Source organism: Phoca vitulina, unplaced genomic scaffold (assembly GCF_004348235.1).
Source record: "Phoca vitulina isolate PV1807 unplaced genomic scaffold, GSC_HSeal_1.0 scaffold55, whole genome shotgun sequence".
Taxonomy (NCBI): domain Eukaryota; kingdom Metazoa; phylum Chordata; class Mammalia; order Carnivora; family Phocidae; genus Phoca; species Phoca vitulina.
In genome coordinates, this window is record NW_022589758.1 from 10288639 (window position 1) to 10314826 (window position 26188).

Consider the following 26188-nt stretch of genomic DNA (forward strand, 5'->3'; position numbering starts at 1 on the left):
TGCCTTGCAAGAAATGTTTTTAAAATTTCTTCTTTAAAAAAAAAAAAAGTTCTTTAGGGAGAAGGAAAATGATGGGTCAGAAATTCAAATTTACATAAAGAAAGGAGAAGGATTCAAGAATGAATAAGACAAAACATTTTATTTCTCTTATTCTTAATTCATTTAACAGATGAACAATTTGTTCAAAATAGTAACAGCAATAATATATTCAATTATGAATGAATGACTGCAATGATACAAGGGATGGGAGGGAGGAATAAGAAATATTTTGTTTTGGGGCACCTGGGCGGCTCAGTTGGTTAAGCATCTGCCTTCGGCTCAGGTCATGATCCCAGGGTCCTGGGATCGAGCCCTGCATCAGGCTCCCTGCTCCATGGGAAACCCGTTTCTCCCTCTCCCACTACCCCCTGCTTGTGTTCCCTCTCTCACTGTGTCTCTGTCAAATAAATAAATAAAATCTTTAAAAAAAAACCTAAAAAAAAAAAAGAAATGTTTTGTTTTTACAAGGTACTTGTACCAACAGTATAGTGTTGTTTGAAAGTGGACTTGGATTAGTTTAGAATGTATATTATAAACTCTAGGGCAACCACTAAAAAAGTGAAAAAAGAAGTATAATTGATATGCTAAGAAAGGAGAGAAAATGGAATCATATAAAATGCTAAATTAAAACTACAAAAGGCAGAAAAAGTGTGGAAGATACAAGTAGGAACAAAACACAAAGGCAGCAAATAGAAAACAGGGAAAAATAAAGGATATATTAAACCAACTATATCAATAATCACTTGGAACACATATGGTCTACATTTATCAATTATAAGACAGAGATTGTGATCAAAAAACAAGACCCAACTGTATATTGTCTACAAAAAACCCACTTTAAATATGAAAACATATATACATTAAAAAGGATCAAGAACATGGAAGTAGGCACATTAATTTCAGACAGTGTAGACTCCAGAACAAGGGAAGTTATCAAGAAGAAAGGGGCATTACATAATGATAAAAGGGTCAATACTCCACGAAGACATAGCAATCCTTAATGTGGATGTGCCAAAAAACAGAGTCAAAATATATGAGGCAAAAACTGTTGGAACTGCAAGGAGAAATAGATGAATCCACTATAAGAGGTGGAAGCTTTAACACCCCTCTATCAGAAACAGATAGACCTAGCAGACAGAAAATGAACAATGACATAGTTTAACTCAACAGCACCATCAATCAGCCAGATATAATTGACATCTACTGACTAGTTCATCCAACCACGGCAGAATATACAGCTTTCTCAAGCTCACATGAAGCATTCACCAAGACAGACAACATTCTGGGCCATAAAACACACCATAACACATTTAAAAGAATAGAAATCATACAATGTCTGTTCTCAGACCACAATGGAATTAAACTAGGAATCAAAAAGAGAAAGATAGCTGGAAAATCCCAAAATACTTGGAGATTAAGTAACGTACTTCTAAATAACACATGGGTAAAAAAAATAAATCTCAACAGAAATATTTATTTACTTTTTTTTAAAGATTTTATTTATTTATTTGACAGAGAGAGACACAGCGAGAGAGGGAACACAAGCAGGGGGAGTAGGAGAGGGAGAAGCAGGCTTCCCACTGAGCAGGGACCTTGATGTGGGGCTCGATCCCAGGACACTGGGATCATGACCTGAGCCGAAGGCAGATGCTTAACAACTGAGCCACCCAGGTGCCCCATCAACAGAAATATTTAAATATTTTGAGGTAAATGAAAATGAAAACACAGCTTATCAAAATGTGTGGAATGCAGGGAAAACAGTTTAGAGGGAGATATGTAGCATTAAATGTATAACTGGGGGAAAAAACAAAGTCTAAAAAGTCTAAATATCTGAAGTCAATAATCTAAGCTTCCACCTTAGGAAACTAGAAAAAGAAGAGCAAATTAAATCCAGAGGTAAGCAGAAGAAATACTAAAAATCAGAACAGAAACTAATGAAATTGAAAACAGGAATCAATAGAGAAAAGCTGGTTCTTTCAAAAGATCAATGAAATTTATAAGCCTCTAGTTAAGAAAAAAGAGAAAATACTCAAATTATTAAAATAGGATATTCAAGAGGGGACATTATTGCCGATCTCATGAACATTAAAAGAATAATAAAGGAATATTAAGAGCAACTCCATAATTTGGTAACCTACACAAAATGGACAAATTCCTTGAAAGACACAAGCTGTCAAAACTTACACTAGAAAAAATAGACAATCTGAATAGAAATTGAATCAATATCTAATAACCTTCTAAAAGAGAAAACACCAGGCCCAGATGAGTTCACTGGTAAATTCTACCAAACATGTAAGGAATAAACTATACCAATTCTTTACAATCTCTTCCAGAAGACAGAAGCAGAAGGAATACCTCCTAACTCATTCTATGAGGCCAGCATTTCCCTAATACCAAAATCAAAAGAAGACATTGTAAGGAAAAAAAACTCAGACCAAGTTGTCTCATGAAAATGGATGCAAAACTGTTCAACAAGGTATTAATACCTCAGATCCATCAATATATAAAAAGAATTATATACCATGACCAAGTGGGATTTATCTCAGGTATGCAAGGCTGGTTCAACATTTGAAAATCAATTAATGTAATCCATCACATCACCAAGCTAAAGAGGAAAACCACAAGATCTTATCAATAGATGCAGAAAAGGCATTTGATAAAATCCAATACTCCTTCATGATAAATACTCTCAGAAAATGGAATAGAGAGGAACTTCCTCAACTTGATAAACACTATCTACAAAAAATCTACAGCTAACATCACACTTTTAAGAGAGAAAGTTTAAGTTTTCCCACTAATATCAGGAACAAGGCAATGCCATCCCTCTTCCCACTGCTTTTCAACATTGTACTGGAAGTCCTAGCTAGTGCAGTAAGCCAAGAAAAGGAAATAAAAAGTATACAGACTGGGAAGGAAGAAATAGAACCATTTTTGCTCACAGATGACATGACGACCTATGTAGAAAATGTGAAAGAATTTACCAAAAAAATTCCCTAGAACTAATAAGCAACTACAGCAAGGTTGCAGGATACAAGTTTGATATATAAAAGTCAATCACCTTCCTACATACAAGCAATGAACAAGTTTTGAAATTAAGAATGTATTACTGTTTACATTAGCCCCTCCCCTCCCCAAAATGAAGTACTTAGGTATAAATCTAACAAAATATGTGCAAGATCTATATGAAGAACCTACAAAACTCTGATGAAAGATATCAAAGAACAAAATAAATGGAGAAATATTCTATGTTCATGAATAGGAAGACTCAGTATTGTCAAGATGTCAATGCATCTACAGATTCAACGCAATCCCAATCAAAATAACAGCAACTTACTTTGTGGCGACAACTTGACAAATTGATTCTAAAGTTTATATGGAGAGACAAAAGACCCAGAACAGCCACATCAATACTGGGGAAGTAGAACACAATTTGAAGGCTCACACTAACCAACTTCAGTACTTACTATAAAGCTAAAGTAATCAAGAAGGTATAGAACTGGTGAGAGAATGAACAAACAGATCAATGGAACAGAAAAGAGAGCCTAGAAATAGACCCACATAAACATAGTCAAAGGAGCAAAGGCAAAACAATACAGCAGAAATCGTGTATTCAACAAATGATGTTAAAAAACCGGACATCCACATGCAAAAAAAATACTCTAGACACAAATCTTATACTATTCACAAAAATTAACTCAAAAGAGATCACAGATTTAAATATAAAACACAGAAGTCTAAAACTCCTAGCAGAAAACCTAGATGACTTTGGGTACGGCAGTGATTTTTAGATACAACACAAAAGACACGGACCATCGAAGACACAAGTACTAAACTGGACTTAGTTAAAATTAGGAACTGTGGCCCTGTGAAAGACTGGAATGACATTCCCACAGACTGGGAAAAAATAATTGAAAAAGAAGAGATAAAGGACTGTTACCCAAACTGTACAAGGAACACTTAAAACCCAATGGTAAGAAAATGAACAACCAGATTTAAAAATTGACAAAAGATCTGAACACACACCTCACCAAAGAAGATATACAGATGGCAAGTAAGCATATGAAAAGATGTTCAATATCTTATGTCACCAGGGAATTGAAAACTAAGACAATGAAATACACCTATAGACCTATTACAATGGCCACAATGCAAAACACTGACAGCACCGAATGCTGGTGAGGGTACGGAGCAACGGTAACTCTCACGCACTGCTGCAGGAAATGCAAGGTGGGGCAGCCACTTTGGAACAGTTTGGCAGTTTCGTACAAAGCTTAACATACTCTTTTTTTTAAAGATTTTGTTTGTTTATTTTAGAGAAAGAGAGAGAGTGTGCACACGTGCAAGTGGGAGGGAGAGGGGGAGAGCCTCAAGCAGACCCTGCACTGATCACGGAGCCCAACTTGGGGCTCCATCCCACGACCCTGGGATCATGACCTGAGCTGAAACCAAGAGTCAGACGCTCAACCAACTGAACCACCCAGGAGCCCCAAAACTTAACATACAATCCAGCAATCATGCTCCTTGGTTGGTATTTACCCAAAGGAGTTGAAAACGTATGTCCACATAAAAACTTGCATACGGATGTTTATAGCAGCTTTATTCATAATTGCCAAAACTTGGGAGCAACCCAGGTGTCCTTCAGGAAGTAAATGGACGAACTGTGGTACATTCAGACAATGGGGTATTATTTTATTATTCAGCACTAACAAGTGAACTAGCAAGCCGTGAAGAGACATGGAGGAACCTTAAATATGTATCACTGAGTGAAAAAAGCCAATCTGAAAAAGGTACCTACTGTAAAATTCCAATTATATAACATTCTGGGAAAAAACTATAGAGATGGTAAGAAGATAAGTGGTTGCCATGGGCTGGGAGGAGAGATGGATGAATAGGCAGAGCACAGAGAATTTTTAAGGCAGTGAAACTAATTTTGTATAACATGACAATAGTGGATACATGTCGTTATACATTTGCCAAAACCCATAGAATGTGCCACACTAAGAGAAAAGTCTAACATCAGCTGTGGACTCTGGGTGATGATGATGCGTCGGTGTAGGTTACATTGGACTGTAACCAATGTATCAGTCTGGTCTGGGATGTTGATGACGAGGGAGGCTATGCATATTTGGGCATATGGGAATTCTCTGTATTTTCTGCTCAATTTTGCTGTGAACATAAAACTTCCCTAAAAAAATGTTTATTGAGGGGACGCCTGGGTGGCTCAGTTCATTAAGCGTCTGCCTTCAGCTCAGGTCATGTTCCAGGGTCCTGGGATCGAGCCCTATATCGGGCTCCTTGCTCAGCGGGGAGTCTGCTTCTCCCTCTCCCACTCCCCGTTTGTGCGCTCTCTGTCCCTCTCTCTGTCTCACTCTGTCTCTCTGACAGATAAATAAATAAAATCTTTAAAAAAAAATTTGTTGAGGTTTGAAAATGTCAATACTTACAATATTAAAGAAATTATGTCTTTCACAACTATTTAAACTTAGAATAGAAGGGGCACCTGGGTGGCTCAGTCGGTTAAGCATCTGCCTTAGGCTCGGGTCATGATCCCAGGGTCTTGGGATCAAGCCCCGCATCGGGCTCCCTGCTCAGGGGGGAACCTGCTACTCCCTCTCCTCCCCGCTTGTGCTCTCTCTCACAAACTCTGTCTCTCTCTCTCCCAAATAAATAAATAAAATCTTAAAAAAAAAAAAAAAATAAACTTAGAATAGAAAATTTTAGATGTCAACTTAAAAAAACTGCAAAAAGGTATTTGGTTTTTCAAAATTGTTTTAGGGATGTGGGGAACAAAGTTTGAAGACTCCTAGTCTAAGACAATGGTTATCAGCAGGGGCCTCATCATCCCCTAGGAAGCATTTCAGGAAATTGGTGGGGCATCTTTAGTTGCCACGATGATTGGAGGCAGCTACTGGCATTTAGTGGGAAAGGTGCCAATGATGCTAAACATCTTGCAAGGTGTGGGGCAGCTTCGTGGGAGATTTTTGACACAACACGCAGGATTTCTGAATGACCCTGCACTACTGTTTTAAATCATTTGAGTCTAGAAACTAACTTTGTTTTTCTTCTCATCACAAAGCATTTCTGGAATAGCTGGGATAGATGCTGCATTTTAGAGGAAGGCAACTGCTACACAGCTCAAAGGAAGACTGTACTTGTCCACAATTTTATCCAAACGTGTTTGCTACAGCGATGCCCCTCACGGTAAGTGAGCTCTGCTACCATGCCCCTGGTATCACCCTTAACGTGATCACCCACAGCTCTGGCTAGCGTTCCCACTAAGCGTGACCCACATCAAACCACCTCCCAGCTTGGGTCACCAAAACACTGCAGAGGTCTCCCCAGGGCCTCAGCAGCTCAGGACCACACTCCAGGTGGTAGGGCTCCTTTCAGAAATGGTTTTCCACTCGAGATAAACAGAAATGAACAACAGATGGGCTCTCTGCCTGCCTTGGGTGCCCTCTGCATGACTTGTCCAGTACTTATTGCCTTTTATCATCTCTTCCTTCTGGAAAGAACTCCATTCAATAACCACGTGGTCACCATCCTCAGTAAAATCTGTAGAAAGATGCTTCTCAAATATCCAAAACATAGTCTTAAACTTGCAGAAGGTAACAAAATACTTTAAAAACAGAGACATGGGGGCGCCTGGGTGGCTCAGTCGTTAAGCATCTGCCTTCGGCTCAGGTCATGATCCCGGGGTCCTGGGATCAAGCCCCGCATCGGGCTCCCTGCTCCGCGGGAAGCCTGCTTCTCCCTCTCCCACTCCCCCTGCTTGTGTTCCCGCTCTCGCTGTGTCTCTCTCTGTCAAATAAATAAAATCTTAAAAAAAAACAAAAACAAAAACACAGAGACATGGTCTCTTAACAGCACCTTTTTCCTCACAGGAGGGGTTTCAGGGTTGACAGTGCCTAGTTCAGCTAATGGCACAAAAACTGATCACCATGAAAGGATATGGTGCTTCCAGAAGCTACAGAGGAGAGATGCAGGTGTCGCGAGGCAGGCACTATCCCCTTTACCCAAACTGAAATGGGTAGTAGGCCTTCTGGAGGAGGAAAATTTCCATCCACATCCAACCACCCTTCTTCCACAAGCTTATGAAGTAAGCCATTTCCTTCACTGTGAACCAAAATTACGCAGGTATCTAAATCTCCATTTCTTTAACACACAGTACATAAGCCCCGTTAACTAGGTTATCGTCAGCCAGGACACTTAGCACAGCAGCATCCGAAGTGCTGTGGGCCACACAAAGCAAACAGACAGTGACCTTGTTTACCCTTAATCATCCTTAAGCCCCTCAGCTCTCTAGGATTTGAAATCAAAATAACATTGTTTTTCTCCTAACCTTCCAGAAAATTTTAGAAACATAAATTTGATCATGCCTCGATCACAAGAAGAAAGGCATTAATGGGAAACATGAAGCGGTTGCACTTGGTATTATTAGTCTGTCTCTCTCGGGGACTCAGTGGTGTCTAACCCCATGAGGTGATTTCCCCTATGGCTTTTTAAACGTCACGTTAAATTTCAGACAGCCAACAAGTGAGCCAGTATCGGTTGAAGTGGGAGTAATAACCAGTGAGATTTTAATAATGGAACTCTGAAAGGGATCCTTTTCAGGAGGCACCTTATAAAGGAATTTTCTAGACAAAGAGAAAATGCAATTCTTACCTCCAACCAACAAGTAGCTGTTGGGAAACAGTGTTTTTGCTTGCATAAGTGCCCTTGCATGACCAGAATGGAAGAGGTCAAATATTCCATCCGCGTAGACTCTGACAGGCCTGTCAACTGTGGAAGAAACAAAGTGTCATCAACACAACCGCAGAAGAAGGCAGCCCTGTGACCTGATGCTTCTGTCATCAGGACACCAGCGTGAGGAGGTTTACCTGGATAAAACACCATGTCTGGGTACCACCAGTCTATTAGGGCACACAGTGACTTTTACAAAGAGGCTCTTCGGAGGCTAGCAAAGTGGAGTAAAAACAGAGAACTAAGAGCGTAAGAGCGACCCAGAACACACATTTTAAGCCAACAGGAGAGACAAACACAGGGCGGCCCGGAGTTCTCTGAACCCAGAGTCGAGTCTGGGGTGTCTGAGCCGGCAGATTCAGACAGCCCAGGCGCCAGCCAAGGGTTGGCAGAGTCAGCCCAGCGGGGCTATCGAGGCAGGAGTAAGCGAGGCGCTTAATGAAGAGGAAAAACGACTTCGTTCTTGACTCGGGCAGTCCTGAACGGAGGCCCCGGAGACCCGCTCCCCAAGGCAGCGGCGTGCGGGAGTGTGCTCGTGCAGCTCCGAGAGACGGGCGCGCGCCTTTCCTCCCAGCTCCAGGCCACCGGAAGCCCGGAAGCCGCCGGGGCGGGACGTGCACCACCGGAACGGGCGGATGCTGCCAACCTGGGCTTACTTCCCTCCGGCGCGCCACTGCACGAAGCTCACTCTCTGACCTCTTTGGCGTCGTAAGAGATGGGGGGGGGGGGACACGTGCCCCAAAGACAGAAGAGTCAGGTGACATGTGGGGGTGGCCCTCAGTGTTGCAGGTCAGCGACCAACACTACAGTCCCTCTGAGGGACAAGGGTCAAGAGAGAAGAGGCCTCACGAGACATTCTCACGGGGCCATATGGTGCTCTGGGAAGTGCCATTCCATGACAGAGAGGGATAGGCTCGCCACAGCCCCCTGGAGGCCGGGAGACGCACTAGAAACTACAGGATGACACTTGGCTCAGACAGCCCAAAGACCCACCTCCTCCAACAACACGGAGACATTGGGGGTAGAGGGCTTGGGTGCCAACTTTTACACCATTCTGGGCTATCGACGAAGGAACCAGAAAGTGAAAATATGGCAAACTAAAAGCTAAATACGGCAAACTGAACATATATGCATTTATTTCCACTTCCTCCCAAATACTACAAGAATTACAGGTAAAGAATTAAAAAGGTATATCCCCCCGCCCAAAAAAAAATAAATTAAAAGGTATAATCCCCCAGGGCAGAGGAAACAAGAATGGCAATGACAGTGGATGAGAGATGTGCACAACATTTTGGAAAGTTAAGATCATCAAATGGTGAGTGTCTATAGGAAACAAGAATTGGGGTGAGGGCAGGTAGGGAAAGGGATTGTTGAGTCACTGGGTTTTTTTTCTAATAAGCCTAAGAGTCCTACTGACTTTTTCCAGTACATGCATGTATTATAATGATGTTATAAAAATAAATTTAAAAAAGAAATCAATGCAAACTTCTGGTGAATGATTTTTAAAACAGATTTAAAATTGTGATTACTTCTTGATGTAGTATAACCTCATTAATTTGGAATATAAATTAAAAGGAATGTTACATTAATAGATTCAGATGGTACAATGTTTCTAATAAATTAAATTTCTCTAATAAAAAAGAACTCAAGAGACTTTATGTCAGGGAATTGCAGTTATTCCCAATTATACACCATTCTGAACAAACAGAATTGCCTTCACAGGATTATACTGGATTCTAAATAAGGCATGGTAAATAGAAAATGCTTTGAAATAACAAACTGTCTAATGAGGGATCCTTGGTTTCAATGCTCTTATTCAATTTGAATTCAATTGAGGAAAATTTTTTTAAGATATAAATCCCAGGGGAAAGCAGATGGCAGTTTTGCAAAACTTTTTGTTATTGATTCAGAGGTGATCAAGATAAATGAATTCAGGAAGCAGGGAGGAAAGAAAAGTAAAGAAAGATGACTTAATTACCAAGAAAAAGACCATTTAGTAAATCTTTGAAGAGTATTTGTGGAGTTGATTTTGCAATAAGCTCACTTTTTAAAATTGTAGTGTGTCAGCAATTTCCAGACTGGGAAACGGGACCAAAAAAAAAAAAAAAAGAACAACACCCCAAACTAAAAACCAATCTTAACAAATGAGTGCTTCAAGAAAAAAAAAAAAAAAGACAAAGAAAGATGGAATGGAAGTGGGTCTGCAGATGAGAGATTTAAAAGACTTATTCAAGGGGCGCCTGGGTGGCTCAGTCATTAAGCAGCTCAGGTCATGATCCCAGGGTCCTGGGATTGAGCCCCACATCGGGCTCCCTGCTCCACAGGAAGCCTGCTTCTCCCTCTCCCACTCCCCCTGCTTGTGTTCCCTCTCTGTCAAATAAATAAATAAAATCTTTAAATAAATAACTGAAGACTTATCAACATCTTGAATGTATAGATATTATTTGGATTTGGGTTCAAACTAACTATCAGTGAATGAGGACATAAGATAATCAGAAATTGGAACACTGGATATTTGGTGATATTAAAGAATTACTGTTAATTTTTAGGTGAAAAAATGGTGTAATGGTTATGTTTTTAAAAACTGGTTTTTTAAGACATTTATACAGAAATATTTATGGATGGAATGATAGGAAGCCCAGGGCTTTGTTTCAAATAATTCAAGAGGGGGCAGTGGATGGGGGCGTGCATGGGGTAAGACTGGCATGGGGTGGTGGTTGATAGCTATAGATGACAAACACATGAAGGTTCATTATATTGTTCTACCTTTGTGTATGTATGAAATTCTCTACAATAAAGTTTTTAAGAGTGTGGCTTTTTTTTAGTTTGTATGTTTATTTCTTTTATTCTTTTGTTTCAGATTTTTCCAGACATCTTTTTAAGCATTTGGGCATTCTCCAGAGCATCTATGTTGGGAACCACTGGCTGGTGAAGCTGGAGGTCTGGCAATGATCCCGAGTGGGAACCCAACTACATCATGGCCATGGTGGAGAGACCTTAAGGGTCCTCCCAGGGATCCCTGCCACCTGGTGTTCACGCCTTGGTGCCAACTCCTCCCTTTGAAATGTGAGTGGGGTGGGCGCCTGGGTGGCTCAGTTGGTTAAGCAACTGCCTTCGGCTCGGGTCATGATCCCAGGGTCCTGGGATGGAACCCCGCATCCGGCTCCCTGCTTAGCAGGGAGCCTGCTTCTCCCTCTCCCTCCAACTGCCACTCCCCCTGCTTGTGCTCGCTCTCATTGTCAAATAAATAAATAAAATCTTTTAAAAAAATGAAATGCGAGTGGGACCTGTGACTTGTTTCTAACCAGTTGAGTATGGCAAAGAGGATGGATGGCACTCCCATGATTACGTTCCACTATGTAAGATTCCATATTGCTAGCAGACTCACTCTTTCTCTCTCGGTGGCTTTGAAGGAAGCTATCGTGTTGTGATAGGGCCACGTGGCAAGGAACTACAGGTATCTCCTAGGGGCTGACAGTGGCCTCTGGCTGACAACCAGCAAAAAGCTAGATCTTTGGTCTTAGAGCTGCAAGGAAACAACCTGAGTGAGCTTGGAAACAGGTCTCTCACCATCAAGCCTCCAGGTGAGAGATGAGTCCTGGGTGACACCTTAAACGCAACCTTGCGGGATCCTGAGCAGAGGACTCCGCTTAGCCAGGCTCCCGGCCCACATAAATTATGACGTAATAAATCTGCATTGTTTTAAGCCACTAATTCTGCGGCAGTATGTTATGCAGCATAGAAAATGAATACAATGGCATTATAAATTTTCTGCCCACAGACAATTATAAATTCTCAGAAGTATTTCAAATACATTGCTGTTTATCCTGAATGGACAGAGTGAGGTCTATCAGATAAATGTGATGTTCTGGTAAAATGCCTATATGTATAGCACATGTCGATTGCTATGTTCCAAATAATTTCCATATAATGAACTACACATAACACCAAAATGATGCTGAATATTTGCTTAAGAATCATGGATACAGGGGCGCCTGGGTGGCTCAGTCGTTAGGCGTCTGCCTTCGGTTCAGGTCATGATCCCGGGGTCCTGGGATCGAGCCCCGCATCAGGCTCCCTGCTCAGCGAGAAGCCTGCTTCTCCCTCTCCCACTCCCCCTGCTTGTGTTCCCTCTCTCGCTGTGTCTCTCTCTGTCAAAAAAATAAATAAAATCTTAAAGAAAAAAAAGACTCATGGATACAAATAATGACCATGGTATAGTATTGTGGGGAAATCTGACTTTTTTTTAACTTCCTGGATCTTACACTCCAAATTTTTCTAAGTTATTCAGCACTTATAAACAAATGAAATGGTGAGGGAGCTATGCTTGCCTCACATCTCACACCATATATGAAAATTAACTCAAAATGTATCATAGATCTAAATGTATGGACTAAAGTTGTGAAACTTCTACAAGAAATGGGGAGAGAATTTTAGTGACTGTGGGTTTGGCAAAAATTTCTTGAATAGGGGGCACCTGGGTGGCTCAGTCTGTTAAGCCTCTGACTTCGGCTCGGGTCATAACCTCAGGGTCCTGGGATCGAGCCCCTTGTCATGTCAGGCTCCCTGCTCAGCGGGGAGTCTGCTTCTCCCTCTCCTTCTGCTCTTCCTCCCCCCACTCATGCTCACTCTCTAGCTCTCTCTCTCTCTCTCAAATAAATAAAATCTTTAAAAAAATTTCTTGAATAGGCCCCAAAAGGACACATTATAAAGCCAAAAAATAATAAAAATAAATTGGACCTTACTTCAAACTCACATCTTCAAAAGACATTTTTACAAAAATACAAAGGCAAGTCAGACAGGGAGAAAATATTTGCAAAATATATATCTGATCTAAGCCTTGTATCTAGAATACAAAAGAACTGTCAAAAATCAATAAGAAATACCTCATTTTAAAAAAGGGCAAGAAATTTGAACAGACACTTCACCAAAGAAAATAAATATATGAATGGCAAATAAGCTCATGAAAAGATCTTTAATATCATTAGTTATCAGGGAAATAGAAATTAAAGCTAGAATAATAGACTACTTCATACCCTTAGAACAGCTAAGAATTTAAAAATATATTGACCCTACCAATTCTTGGCGAGGGTAGAGAGCAACTGGAACTCTCGAACAATGCCAGTGGGAATGTAAAATGGTACGATCACACTGCAAGGCAGTTGGGCAGTTAGAAAAAGTTGAACATCCACCTACTATATGGTCAGACAGAAGGCAATCACCAACTGCATTATACCTGAACTCACATTTTTGTGGGCTGCGTTATGGCTTTTCTTGGTATTCCTTCAGACTCAGGCAACAACAAATGGATGACTATTCATTTTTGATTATGGCTTTTAACCTACATTTAAACAGTGCTTTAAAAGTCCATATGATTTACCAAGCACCTATCTTTCACTCAATCTTTGCATCAATTCTAATGTGTGTGGGAGAGAATGGACTTACTATCCTTATTTCATAGAGGGGCAATGGAAGCTCAGCCTAGTTAAGCAGCTTACCCAATATCGTACAACGAAGCTGTGACGAAATGTGAGTATGAGCCAAACTTCACTGCCCTTTCTTCTAACTCATGGCGCCTTCTAGAAAACTACATTCCAATATGAATTCTTTTTAAAAAGAGCAGGATTAGTACTAAACACCCACTAATTACAGTCACTAGTATTGTTTTTGTGTACAATTGATGTACAAAAATGGTGGCACAAAAATTAGCCTTTAAAAATCTAATAATTACATATTTTATCAAGTTTACAATAGCTTTATATAAACTTGATAATTTCCTTCTACTTATAGCCAGCTTTTACTGATAGTGATTGGTGTTAACTTTTTAAATACTTAAATTTAAATTTTAAAAAAGTATATTTAGGGGTGCCTGGGTGGCACAGTTGGTTAAGCATCTGACTCTTGGTTTCGGCTCAGGTCCTGATCTCAGGGTCGTGGCGTGGGATCAAGCCCTGTGTCAGGCTCCGCGCTCAGTGCCAAGTGTGCTCGGATTCTTTCTCCCTCTGCCCCTCCTGCTCGTGCTCTCTCACTTGCTCTCTCTAAAATAAATAAGTAACTCTTTTCAAAAAAGGGTATATTTAAGGAAAATTATAGTACAGGTGCACACAAACAAGGCAAAATTCATTGAGGTAGTTCTTAAAAAAATGAATTTGGCAAACTCTACACACCATGGAAATGGAACAACATAAATCCCCCTTTGAGAAAGAAAACAGGCAATTAGAACTGAATTTCCTTTTAAGATAAAAAGCAGCTGTGATGAAAAGGGACCTATGAAACAATCACTTGGACTTCTCCTTTATCTGAAGACAGAGGAGTGATTCTCGGTCTCTGATAGATATGAAACCTTGCAGGTTCATAGTTCCACAGCTGGACTAATTGAGCTCAGACCAAAGGTGCCAATTCCAATTGTTCTACTGTGTTCCTTCTCTTGTGGCTCACAGAGAACATACAGGAGCTAAGAGCGATGAGCAGAGTTTGTCATTACCTCTTTTAGAATTTATATGCCAGCCCCTCTTTGGGCAGACTGACAATTGTGCAACATATTGTAGGCAATTGTACTAAGTCATAAAATAGGGCCAGTGAAGGAGATAAAGACTTCACTTATAACTATAATCTTGAAGTACATTATAAACCCCAAATGTGGGTCTGTTTGTCTTTTTGATGGAATGCTCAAGACAGCACCACAAAAAGGTAATTGCTTAGTAGTCTTGAAAATTACCAAACGTTCCAAAAAAGCAATGATGTTTTTCTTGTTTTCTACTAACAGCACAATGCCCCAACAATTATATTTGGATAATCTCCCTGTCACTCCCTCCAACCATTACCAACAGTTACTCTTCGTCAGTGTTTCTGGCAGTGAGGTTCCAGGACAGGCAGCATCAGCAGGGAACTCGTTAAGGGATGCACCATTCCCAGCCCCACCCCCACCCCAGAGCTGCTCCATCACACACCTGGCAGGTGATGGCTACTTGAACAAGGCAGAGGATTCGAAGCAGCAAAGAGGACCACTACTGTAATAAAACAATGGTTATCAGAGTGTGGTCTAAGACTATCACGTGCCTTCTACTAATCAAAGAACTGACATCTTGTCACATTTTAATATGGGTGCTAGACATTCTAAATAAAGGAGTTTCTAACAAAAATGGGGCCCTCCCCCCCTCTGCCAGCCAGGTGCCCATCAACATCACAAACTCTCTTGGATAACTTCCAAGGGTCATCACCTGAGACCACAGGAGACTTTCTCTTCTAGTACGAAGAGTTCACCTCTGCTTCATCTCACTCCTGCAGAGACCCATGTTCCACAGAGCCCACGACACAGCTGTTTCAAAATGTACCACCACCTTATCCTAACTTGGTTCTTGGCGTTTAAAGCGCTTGGTGGTCAGACAACAGACCAGCACCCAATCTAACCCCATCAGCTTGACGCCAGCTCAGAGCATCACACCCAACTCTCTGATTTTATTCCGGAGGGCAAGCTCCTCCTCTTGTCCCAAACTTCCATTCATTCACTCAGTCACTCACGAAGTATTTACTGAGCACACAGGATTTGACAAGAAGGTCTCTAGGTGCTGGTGAAACAGCAGTGAGTGAGGCAGACAGCCCTGCCGCTACGGAAGATCACAGCCACTGTCTGTATGTCTTGTCTGTCTCGTTCACCTGCCACCCTCCAGTTCAAAGCCTGTGTTCTCACTGCGCTCCGCGGTCCGCTATGGCCCGTGCAGAGATTTGAGGTAAAAGGGACTTGGGGGCAAATCCTAGCTCTACCCAGTCAGCTAGGACATTTGACAAGTTACTTTTCCATTCTCCAAGTCCTCAAGAAAGGACACAAGATTACCCATCTCCCAGTTTTTGCTGTCAGATGGGTAAGAGACCAGACGCAAAGACCAAACGAGATAGAGTACAGCACGCAGCACGTAGCAGACGTACGGGAAGTTCTACCTCCCTTTCCCGGGCAAAGTAGGGGCCTCTTCTTCGGTGGCCTGAAGCTCAGTCTTTCACTTTAGGTTAAATTAGTTCTTTCATAATCACCTGGAATTCCATTGTGGCTTTTGGATTTATTGCTGGGGTCAGCATTTCTCAGTGTATGGTCCGTAAACCACCAAGTTCACAATCACCTGGCTGTTAGCTCAAAACACAGATGCTTGGGCCCCATCCCAGATTCAGGGGTAAGGGAGAGAGAGCAGGAAATCTGCTTTTCTTTTTTTTAAAAGATGTTTTATTTATTTATTTGAGAGAGCAAGTGAGCGAGCATCAGTGGGGGGGGGGGGGGGGGGGTGGGCAGAGGGAGAGGGAGAAGCAGATTCCCCGCTGAGCAGGGAGCCCGACACGGGGCCCAATCCCAGGACCCTGGGATCATGACCTGAGCCGAAGGCAGACGCTTGACCAACCGAGCCACCCAGGTACCCCAGGATATCTGCTTCTTTAACAAGGCACCAGGTGATTTGTTGCACACTTAAGTGTGGGAACAACTGGTTTAGCGGCTAAGAGCTACTTCCCCAAGCCTCTTCTTGCCTTTCTCAAAGCTGATTATTAACTTTGCTCGCCCTCGCTTCCTCATCTCACTCCCTTGAAGATATTCTTCAAAAGGAAACAGAGAGTCATGATCGAGAGCCCAAGCGTGAACACAAATGGGTTTGATGTCAAACCCCAGCTTGACCACCTACCCGTGGGGCTCAAGTGGGTCCCCCTGCAGCAGCAGATGATTAGGTCCCACCCCATTTGGACTGAATCAGAAACTCTGGGGGTGAGGCCCAACCATCTAGTTTGATGAGCCCTCCAGGTGATTCTGATGCACCTCCAGTGTGAGGACCGCTGGCAGCGGCTCACTCACTTACCTTGCGAGATTCATGGCTTCTCGAAAGCCTTCATTCTCTCCTCTGGGAAATAAAGTACTAACCACAGAGTTGTAGAGTGAAAGGACATGGTACATCTAAAGAACTTAGCAATAGTAAGCACTTAATAAATACCCATTATTATTAAGCAAATTGTCCTTTGTCCCACGGATTCTCTTAAGCCAGGGATGTTTGCTTTTTGCCATGGTGAGTGGAAACCAAGTCATGCCATCTTCAGTGTCTCAAAGCTCAGCTGCTCAACTAGTCTTAGTTTTCACTCCAGCCACATCACCCGGAATGTCCCTCATTGACTCCTACACAGCTATCTCTGTGCCTTCACTCTTCCACTTCCACTGGCCTGGGACACCCTTCTGTTGACTGCCCACCTAGTCCCAATCTCACTTCTCCCAAAACAAGCAGCTCAGGTTGGCTACAAGGTCTTTCCTGACTGTTCCAGGCCCAATGAATCTGCCCTTCTTAAAACTTACAGTTATCTGTGTTGCAAGGTTGAACCCCTAAGCACACACATGCATATTATTTGGGGGTTTTATTTCATATCGGGTTGTCTCTTTAATTAGAGGTGTACCTTGGAGATATTGCAGGTTCATTTTCAGACCTCTGCAATAAAGCAAATACCATGATAAAACTAGTCAAGTGAATTTTTTGGTTTCCCAGTGCATGTAAAAGTTATGTTTAGGGGCACCTGACTGGCTCAATTGGTAGAGCGTGTGACTCTTGATCTCAGGGGTGTAAGTTCAAGTCCCGAGATGGGTGTAGAGATTACTTAAAAAAAAAAGTTATGTTTACACTATACTGTAGTATATTAAGCATGCAATAGCATTATATCTAAAAAAAACCTCTATGTATATGCCTTAATTAAAAATAACACCTGATAGTAAAAAATGCTGTCATCTGAGGTTTCAGCAAGTCATAATCACTTATCACAGATCACCCTAACAAATAGAATAATGAAAAAGTTTGAATGCTTGCAAGAATGACCAAAGTGTGACAGAGACACAAAATGAGCGAATACTGTTGGAAAAATAGCGCCCAATGACTCGTCCGACACAGGGTTACCACAAACCTTCAATCTGTAAAAACAAACAAACAAACAAAACAAAAAAACCCCGCAGCATCTGCGAAGCACACTCAAGCGAAGTGCAACGAAACGAGGTATGCCTGAGCTCTTGGGATGGTCCTTCATAGGTCTTTTTCAATCTCTAGGCATCTCTGGTATAAAGGAGTTAATGAATCAACAAACGTCTAGCGTAGAGCCCAGGCTATTTAAGGCACCCTCGGAGAACCGTTTTTTGTTTGTTTTTTTTTTAAAGGTTTTATTTATCTATTTGAGAAAGAGAATGAGAGAGAGGGAGAGAGAGCACATGAGAGGGGGGAGGGTCAGAGAGAGGAGCAGACTCCCTGCTGAGCAGGGAGCCTGATGCGGGACCCGATCCCGGGACTCCAGGATCATGACCTGAGCCAAAGGCAGTCGCTTAACCAACTGAGCCACCCAGGTGCCGCATCGGAGAAACGTTTTTAAAAGGCATTAAAAATGATAATAATTATAATAGCCTAGGCTTGTATAAGCCTTCACAGTTTAAAAACTGCTTTGGTGTTTTGAACCAAATCTTGTCACCCCTGAAACCTTGTGAAGCAGGCAGGTATCAATGTTTGTACTGACACAAAAAGAAACAGATTCAGATCATTCTCCTGACTTGCACAAAGTTGTAGAGCTAGGAGATGGCAGGGCTGGGGCTCCATTTCCTGCTCTTTTACCTGCTTACTTTGGTTGGTCCAGTTTCTCAGTGTAGGTGTTTATCCTTCTTGCACTGTGCTATAAATCTCTAAATTCAACTCTCCGATTGAAAGTGCTCAAGTAATGATGGGCCTACTCTGCTACTTTATTTATTTTTTAAGATTTTATTTATTTATTTGACAGAGAGAGACATAGAGAGAGAAGGAACACAAACAGGGGGAGTGGGAGAGGGAGAAGCAGGCTCCCCGCTGAGCAGGGAGCCCGACGTGGGACTCGATCCCAGAACCCTGGGATCATGACCCGAGCCAAAGGCAGACACTTAACCGACTGAGCCACCCAGGTGCCCCTCTGCTACTTTAAACGTCAGGACAGGGCCCACTCGGAGAACAAGAAGTACAGCCTCACCTGGTGTTCCTAAGCGGGCCTGAGCAATGGTCAATTTTTCATGGGGTGCTTGGCACTGGCAGCTGGTTTCATCGGCAAATGGGGCAGGTGCAGTCAGGGTCTAGAAGGGAAAAAGAGAAAGGGAATATAGTCTGACAAACTTTCCTTTGGCACTATCTTCCCCTGAAGCCTTGTTTCTTTGGTGCAGAAGCAGAATATAGCCACTGAGTCTTTCAGAGAAATATTATACCATTAGAGATAAAAACAGGGACTTTGTCACTGAAACCTTTTTTTTTTTTTTTGACTGATGCTCAGAAATCATGAGAGTGCCGCACTCTCTACTATATGCCAGGTACCAGAGGAGGTACTCTCTATAGGTTCTCTCTTCTTGGTCCTGCAACAGCCTAGGATGGCTACATTCTCCTATCCTTCCATAATATAGGAGAATACCATCTCTCTTTCACAGAAAAGGCAACTGAGGCCCCACAGGATCACAAAATATGCTAAGTCATGCCCTTGGAAAGTCACAGTGCTCGGCTTTGAACATTTCACAACCACCCAGGGCAGACCGCAAAGCTTTAGACTTACCCACAGCCCGGGGTACTCGGCGGGAAGAAATGCCATACTCAGAAGTGTGGCAGACATCACCCGTATTTCACACACACCAGCCTGGCCAATCACAAACTCGGACGTCACTTCAGCGCAAGGGCCAAAGCCATTATCCGTGCCCCGGGAGGACCTAAGGGCCCAGCCTTTCTGGCGGGCTGCAGATAAATGCTCCTGCGGTAGCTCCAACTGCCACGGCCACGGCCACGGCCACGGCCACGGCCAGCTGGAGGCCCCGCCCCAGGCAGCCTGGGCTGGGGCTCTGGGGAGCGCTGGGAGAGAGATGTAGTCACTTGGAAGCCTGCCCAGGAAGTGGCTCCGCAGCCTTTAGTCAGCCTCTTAAAATGAAAACCTCACTCTCTCCAGAGGAAGACAAAGGGAGCGGTGTTTTTGTAAACAGGGCAAGTGCAGTCCAGGGTTGTCCATGTGTCGTCTCGGAACTCTGGCATTATCGTGGGCATCACTCCATCAGCTCCGGTACTGTTAAAGCTGTCCACAGTACTCCTAGTGCTGCATGAATTGTTGCTCAGACACAGACACAGGTGTTCCTTAACTGGGGAAGACGACTGAAGAATGATGCACACGTTTGAAGAGGGGCCATGACCCACTTCTGCCAGTCATTTAGTCACTCACTCATTCATCAATCATTCATTCACTCATTCGACTGTATGTCAGGTGCGGTCTTAGAACCGGAGCTAGCAAGTAGGGGGAAGAGCAGTTCCAGTCGGGGAAGAGCCAGGGGCCCTTCTGCACTGCCAAGAAGCCGTCCTTGCCCCACCCCCACCCCCCTGCCCATTGTAGTACCTTCCGCCCTGGAAGCTGGAGTCCTGCCCCAGACTTGTTTGGAGACTTTCCAGTTGCCTGCGACTTTCTTAACCCCCACCTTCCTGTTCAGGGCTCCAAAAGTAAACCAAGACTGGGGACATGGGTTCAGGAAACGGGTCCATTGTTGGTTCTTTTTCAGATCCAGTAAGGTGACCTCGTGGGCCATGGTGGGCCAGAGCAGCATTTGTAATGTAGCCAAGGGGTGCAGTGAGAGGAACAGAGACTGTTCCCACAGACTGTGGTTCAAATCCCCTTACCAGTATTTACGGGCTGTGTGTTCTAATTTCGGTCAGAAGGGCTGAAAAGAACCAACTGTCCTTCAAGACATGAAGCTCAAGAGACGAAGGATTATTTTAAGTCTCTCCCAGCATAGAAATTGTGGGGGTGGGGGCAAGTAGGAAAGGTGCAGAGTCTGGCTCCAGCGTGCGGAGCACCTGGCTGCTTTCTGCACATGACTCTTTCTGTCCCACTCCCATTTACCCTATACCCATCCACTACACTCCAGTCTCTGCGGGCCTCTACTCCCCTATACCCAGCAGCTCACATGTGACAATTGGCCTCCCTTCCTAACACTCACTCATCAACTTCTCAGTCTTTCTGCCCCAGCTCCAGCCAACTTACTGCTTCTTCCCATGTTTCCCCATTCAAATTCCTAAGGGAGAATCAGACTGGCGGAGCTCATCTTTTCAAAGCAGGCCACAACCAGAATAGGCTGGCATCGAATCAGACACCAACCTGGGGCCCAAAGGCTGTGGCTGGTAAAGGGACAAGGAATGGCGAGGGAGGCCATGGGTGGCCCGTCTTTGCCCCTTTAGCACATGCTGTCTTCAGGACAAGAAATGTGTTTGACTTTGTGTAATTTTAAAAGGGGCGCCTGGGTGGCTCAGTAGGCTGGGTGGTCGGCTCTTGATTTTGGCTCAAGTCATGATCTCATGGGTCATGGGATCGAGCCCCACCTCAGGTTCCCTGCTTAGCAGGGAGTCTGCTTGGAGATTCTCTCCCTCTGCCCCATCTCACATTCTCTCATTCTCTCTCTCTCTCTCTCTCTCTCAAATAAATAAATAAATCTTAAAAAAAAATAAGGGGCACCTGGGTGGCTCAGTCCATTGAGTATCCAACTCTTAATTTCAGCTCAGGTCATAATCTCAGGGTTGTGAGATTGAGCCCCACATTGGGCTCCCCACTTAGCGGGGAGTCTGCTTGAGATTCTCTCTCCCTCTTCCTCTGCCCTCCCCACCAAAAAATAAATAAATAAATCTGTATAAATAAATAAATAAATGGATGAATGGATGGATAGATGTTCCTTAGTTGAAGTTGAATTTCATCTGTAAAATGGGTACCTATCTCACAGGGTTGTTGTAAAACAAAGAAATAATGTGTATAAAGTACCTGGTAATCAATTGTGGCAATTATTATTTATGTTAGTATTTATTATTATATATCATAATATATAATACTATATAATAATAGATAATGTAGTTTCCCCTAGAAACAAAGCAAACTGACTCATGAGTGAACTTTTAGGACACAACCTAAATAGGTAAATGGATTGGCAAATGGGGTTAGCTTTGATTAATGATTCATTAACCTTTAATATACATGGACAGTGAATCTTTTTCACATGATCTAAAATAAATTACTAGTTGGAGATCTTTTATGTGCTAGGTGCAAAGTTTATTGAAAAGATAAGGTGTTGCCATTTTCCAAGAAAGGTGTATTCTAGAGGGTGTGAAATCTGGTAAGTAAAGCAGAGACAGAGAAAGTTGTAAAGTAACGATAGTTACTCAAAGGTAAAGAAAAAGGTTTATATGCACTCTGTATTTTTTCTTAATTATCGTGGCCCAGAAGTAGGAAAAAGAAAGAAGCAAAGAGACTGAAGGTAGACAGAGTTCATAAATGAGCTATGTGTGCATGTGTACACGTATGTCCTTGTGAGCATGTGATCATATTTAACAGCAGCTGACATGGAGAAGGGCTATTTCTTGGTATGTACAAGGCAGTGTGCTTGGAATGGGGAGAATGCAAATATTATTAATGAGCCATAGACTTGTTGTGAACATTGCCAGAACATTGCCTTCCAAAATGGGGCAGATTACCCCCTCAGTTGAGAGTCAAGTTCTACATTCAGGAAGACCTTGGTTAAGGCCCAGCCACCAACAACCAGCCCTGTGACTTCAGCCAACATTTTTTCAGTCCAAACACCCCAGAATTCCTTCTCTGAGCCAGAACAAATCATTTGATTTACAAGGAATCTGAAGCTACTCGGATGCTGTCTCCTCCACCTACAAGGGGCAAACCAACTGTAGGAAAATAAGAGTAAGATAACCAGAGGCTCCAGGGAGAGGCAGGGACTAGTCCAACCTGGACTCCAAGCTATATATAAATCTACATACCTACCTACCTACCTACCTATCTATACCAGGCTGCTGAGGACCCAGGCCCCCATCTCTTCCTTACCATTTGCCAGACCTGGGATGGTTCCAGGGATCCTTTGGGTCTAAGCCCTAAGTAAGACATAAAACTGAGGCTCAATAATGTAACATAATAGCTAAATCTTTGAGTGCCTATATAGTGCCATGCAACCATCTACACACTAAGCACTTTAAATGTATTAGCTCATTGGCTTTTCCAACTCTAAGATAGATGCTGTCTCCACTGGACTCTACAGAACCTGTCTTCAACAGAGACACCAAATGGCAGCACGAAGTAACATCAGTGTTACATCCCTCAGACTCAGTTACCTTTCTGGTTCCCTTTGAACTGAGGAAACTCTCAGGATTCTTAGACAATTAGGACGGGGGCCTCACAAAGGAGACAATGGACTTCTGGTAATTAGAGAAGGGGGGGTGCAAACGATTAATTGAAAAAACCAAAGGACGGGACCGTATGTTTCACCCAGATGTGGTGTAGTAAGTCAGATGACTGACATACCGTTACTGGCCAGCCACAGCTTAGACCCCACATCAGCCAATCACATTGTTGAATGTTTCCTAACATCTGCTATGTATTTCATATGATGCTAGATGTTTGGAGGGTGCATAAGTACAAGAAAAATAAGAAAAGAAGGAACAGAATTAGCTCTGGGACAGCAATCCTCAAAGGTGAAGGGTGGCCTTTTTAGAATGGGAGGAGGTAGGAGTTTGAAAAGGCATATTCAATTTTCAGTAATTTCATACCCGGAAAAAAACCCTACCTTTTTAACATCCAAATCATAGAAATTAAGCCTCTGAACTGGTAGAGATCATCAGAGGCTAGACTATGCCCCCACCCATGTAGCCATATTCTAAATTCAGGGTTGGGGAGTCACATGAAATTTTTATGTTTAGCAGCAAAGACAAAGGATTTTAAAGGGTTAAGAAGCCCTGGCCCCCTGCCCTGAACCTCATATGTGCAAGGACCTTGCTAGACCACAGACTTGGAGCTCTACTGCAATTAAACTTCTTTCTACCTGACTTAGGGTTTCAGAACACCCAGTCACTGCATGTGAGTATGTTGCCTATTTATCATATAGGTTCTGGTAATGTCAACTGTAGTGTATCATACCAAAGCCATATTCCCATCATGCTTTTTTTAAAAAGATTTATTTATTTGAGAGAGAGAGAGAGTGAGTGAGTGAGGGTGAGTAGGGGGAGGGGCAGAGGAAGAGAGAGAATCTCAAGCAGACTCCCCACTGAGCACAGAGCCTGATGCAGGGCATGGTCCCAGGACCCTAAGATCATGACCTGAGCTGAAATCAAGAGTCCGCCACTTAACCAATTAAGCCACCCAGGCACCCCAGCCATGCTTTTTAAAGGGAAAGACTTTAGATGTTGGGCATTTCATTTGCAGAATGTGTTCAATTAGACATTGTCAAATATTTACTTAAAAGCTATTAGACATTACATGGGGCGCCTGGCTGGCTCAGCCGGAAGAGCAAGCAACTCTTGATATTGGGGTCATGAGTTCAAGCCCAATACTGGGTGTAGAGATTGCTTAAAATAAATAATTTTTTTTTAAAAAAGCTATTAATAAGAGGAGGGAGAAGAACCATATGGTCCTCTCAATTGATGCAGAAAAAGCATTTGACAAAATACATCCTTTCCTGATTAAAACTCTTCAGAGTATAGGGATAGAGGGAACATTCCTCAAGTTCATAAAATCCATCTATGAAAAACCCACAGCGAATATCATCCTCAATGGGGAAAGGCTGAGAGCCTTTCCCTTAAGATCAGGAACACGTCAAGGATGCCCACTCTCGCCACTATTGTTCAACACAGTACTAGTGCTAGAAGTCCTAGCAACAGCAATCAGACAATAAAAAGAAATAAAAGGTATTCAAATTGGCAAAGAAGAAGTCAAACTCTCTCTTTTCGCAGACGACATGATACTTTATGTGGAAAACCCAAAAGACTCCACCCCCAAATTACTAGAACTCATACAGCAATTCAGTAATGTGGCAGGATGCAAAATCAATGCACAGAAATCAGTTGCTTTCTTATACACTAACAACGCAACTGTAAGAAAGAGAAATTAGAGAAACGATTCCATTTACAATAGCACCAAAAACCCTAAGATACCTCGGAATAAACCTAACCAAAGAGGTAAAGGATCTACACTCTAGGAACTACAAAACACTCATGAAAGAAATTGAAGAAGACACAAAAAGATGGAAAAATATTCCACGCTCATGGATCGGAAGAATAAACATTGTTAAAATGTCTATGCTACCCAGAGCAATCTATACCTTCAATGCCATCCCGATCAAAATTCCAATGACATTTTTCAAAGTGCTGGAACAAACAATCCTAAAATTTGTATGGAATCAGAAAAGACCCCGAATCGCCAAGGAAATGTTGAAAAAGAAAAACAAAGCTGGGGGCATCACGTTGCCCGATTTCAAGCTATATTACAAAGCTGTGATCACCAAGACAGCATGGTACTGGAAGAAAAACAGACATATAGACCAATGGAACAGAATAGAGAACCCAGATAGGGACCCTCAACTCTATGGTCAAATAATCTTTGACAAAGCAGGAAAAAACAAGCAATGGAAAAAAGACAGTCTTTTCAATAAATGGTGCTGGGAAAATTGGACAGCCACATGCAGAAGAATGAAACTCGACCATTCTCTAACACCATTCACAAAGATAAACTCAAAGTGGATGAAAGACCTCAATGTGAGACAGGAATCCATCAAAATCCTAGAGGAGAACATAGGCAGTAACCTCTTTGACATTGCCCACAGCAACTTCTTTCAAGATACATCTCCAAAAGCTAGTGAAACAAAAGCAAAAATGAATTTTTGGGACTTCATCAAGATAAAAAGCTTCTGTACAGCAAAGGAAACAGTCAACAAAACAAAGAGGCAACCCACAGAATGGGAGAAGATATTGCAAATGACACTACAGATAAAGGGCTGGTATCCAAGATCTATAAAGAACTTCTCAAACTCAACACCCAAAAAACAAATAATCAAGTCAAAAAGTGGGCAGAAGGGATGAACAGACACTTCTCTGAAAAAGACATACAAATGGCTAACAGATACATGAAAAAATGTTCATCATCATTAGCCATCAGGGAAATCCAAATCAAAACCACATTGAGATACCACCTTACACCAGTTAGAATGGCAAAAATGGACAGGGAAAGAAACAACAAATGTTGGAGAGGTTGTGGAGAAAGGGGAACTCTCTTACACTGTTGGTGGGAATGCAAGCTGGTATAGCCACTTTGGAAAACAGTGTGGAGGTTCCTCAAAAATTTAAAAATAGAGCTACCCTATGACCCGGCAATTGCACTCCTGGGTATTTACCCCAAAGACACAGATGTAGTGAAAAGAAGGGCCATATGCACCCCAATGTTCATAGCAGCAATGTCCGCAATAGCCAAACTGTGGAAAGAGCCGAGATGCCCTTCAACAGATGAATGGATAAAGAAGATGTGGTCCATATATACAATGGAATATTACTCAGCCATCAGAAAGGATGAATACCCAACTTTTACATCAACATGGATGGGACTGGAG

The 26188-nt window shown here is 42.5% G+C and overlaps 1 protein-coding gene across 7 annotated transcripts in view; it reads right to left on the bottom strand.

Moving 5' to 3' along the window:
• PCYT1B (phosphate cytidylyltransferase 1, choline, beta) overlaps positions 1-26188 on the bottom strand; it is a 139802-nt gene that overhangs the window by 66745 nt on the left and 46869 nt on the right. For 6 of the 7 annotated variants that reach the window (XM_032389569.1, XM_032389567.1, XM_032389564.1 and 3 more), the window contains exons 2-3: positions 18775-18874; positions 7705-7821 (exon numbers count right to left, since the gene is read on the bottom strand). In XM_032389569.1, coding sequence (XP_032245460.1) covers positions 7705-7821; positions 18775-18874 — 217 coding nt within the window. Of the gene's footprint in view, positions 1-7704; positions 7822-18774; positions 18875-19341; positions 19611-26188 lie in introns of those variants that run through there. The other variant, XM_032389568.1, reaches the window with a different exon arrangement.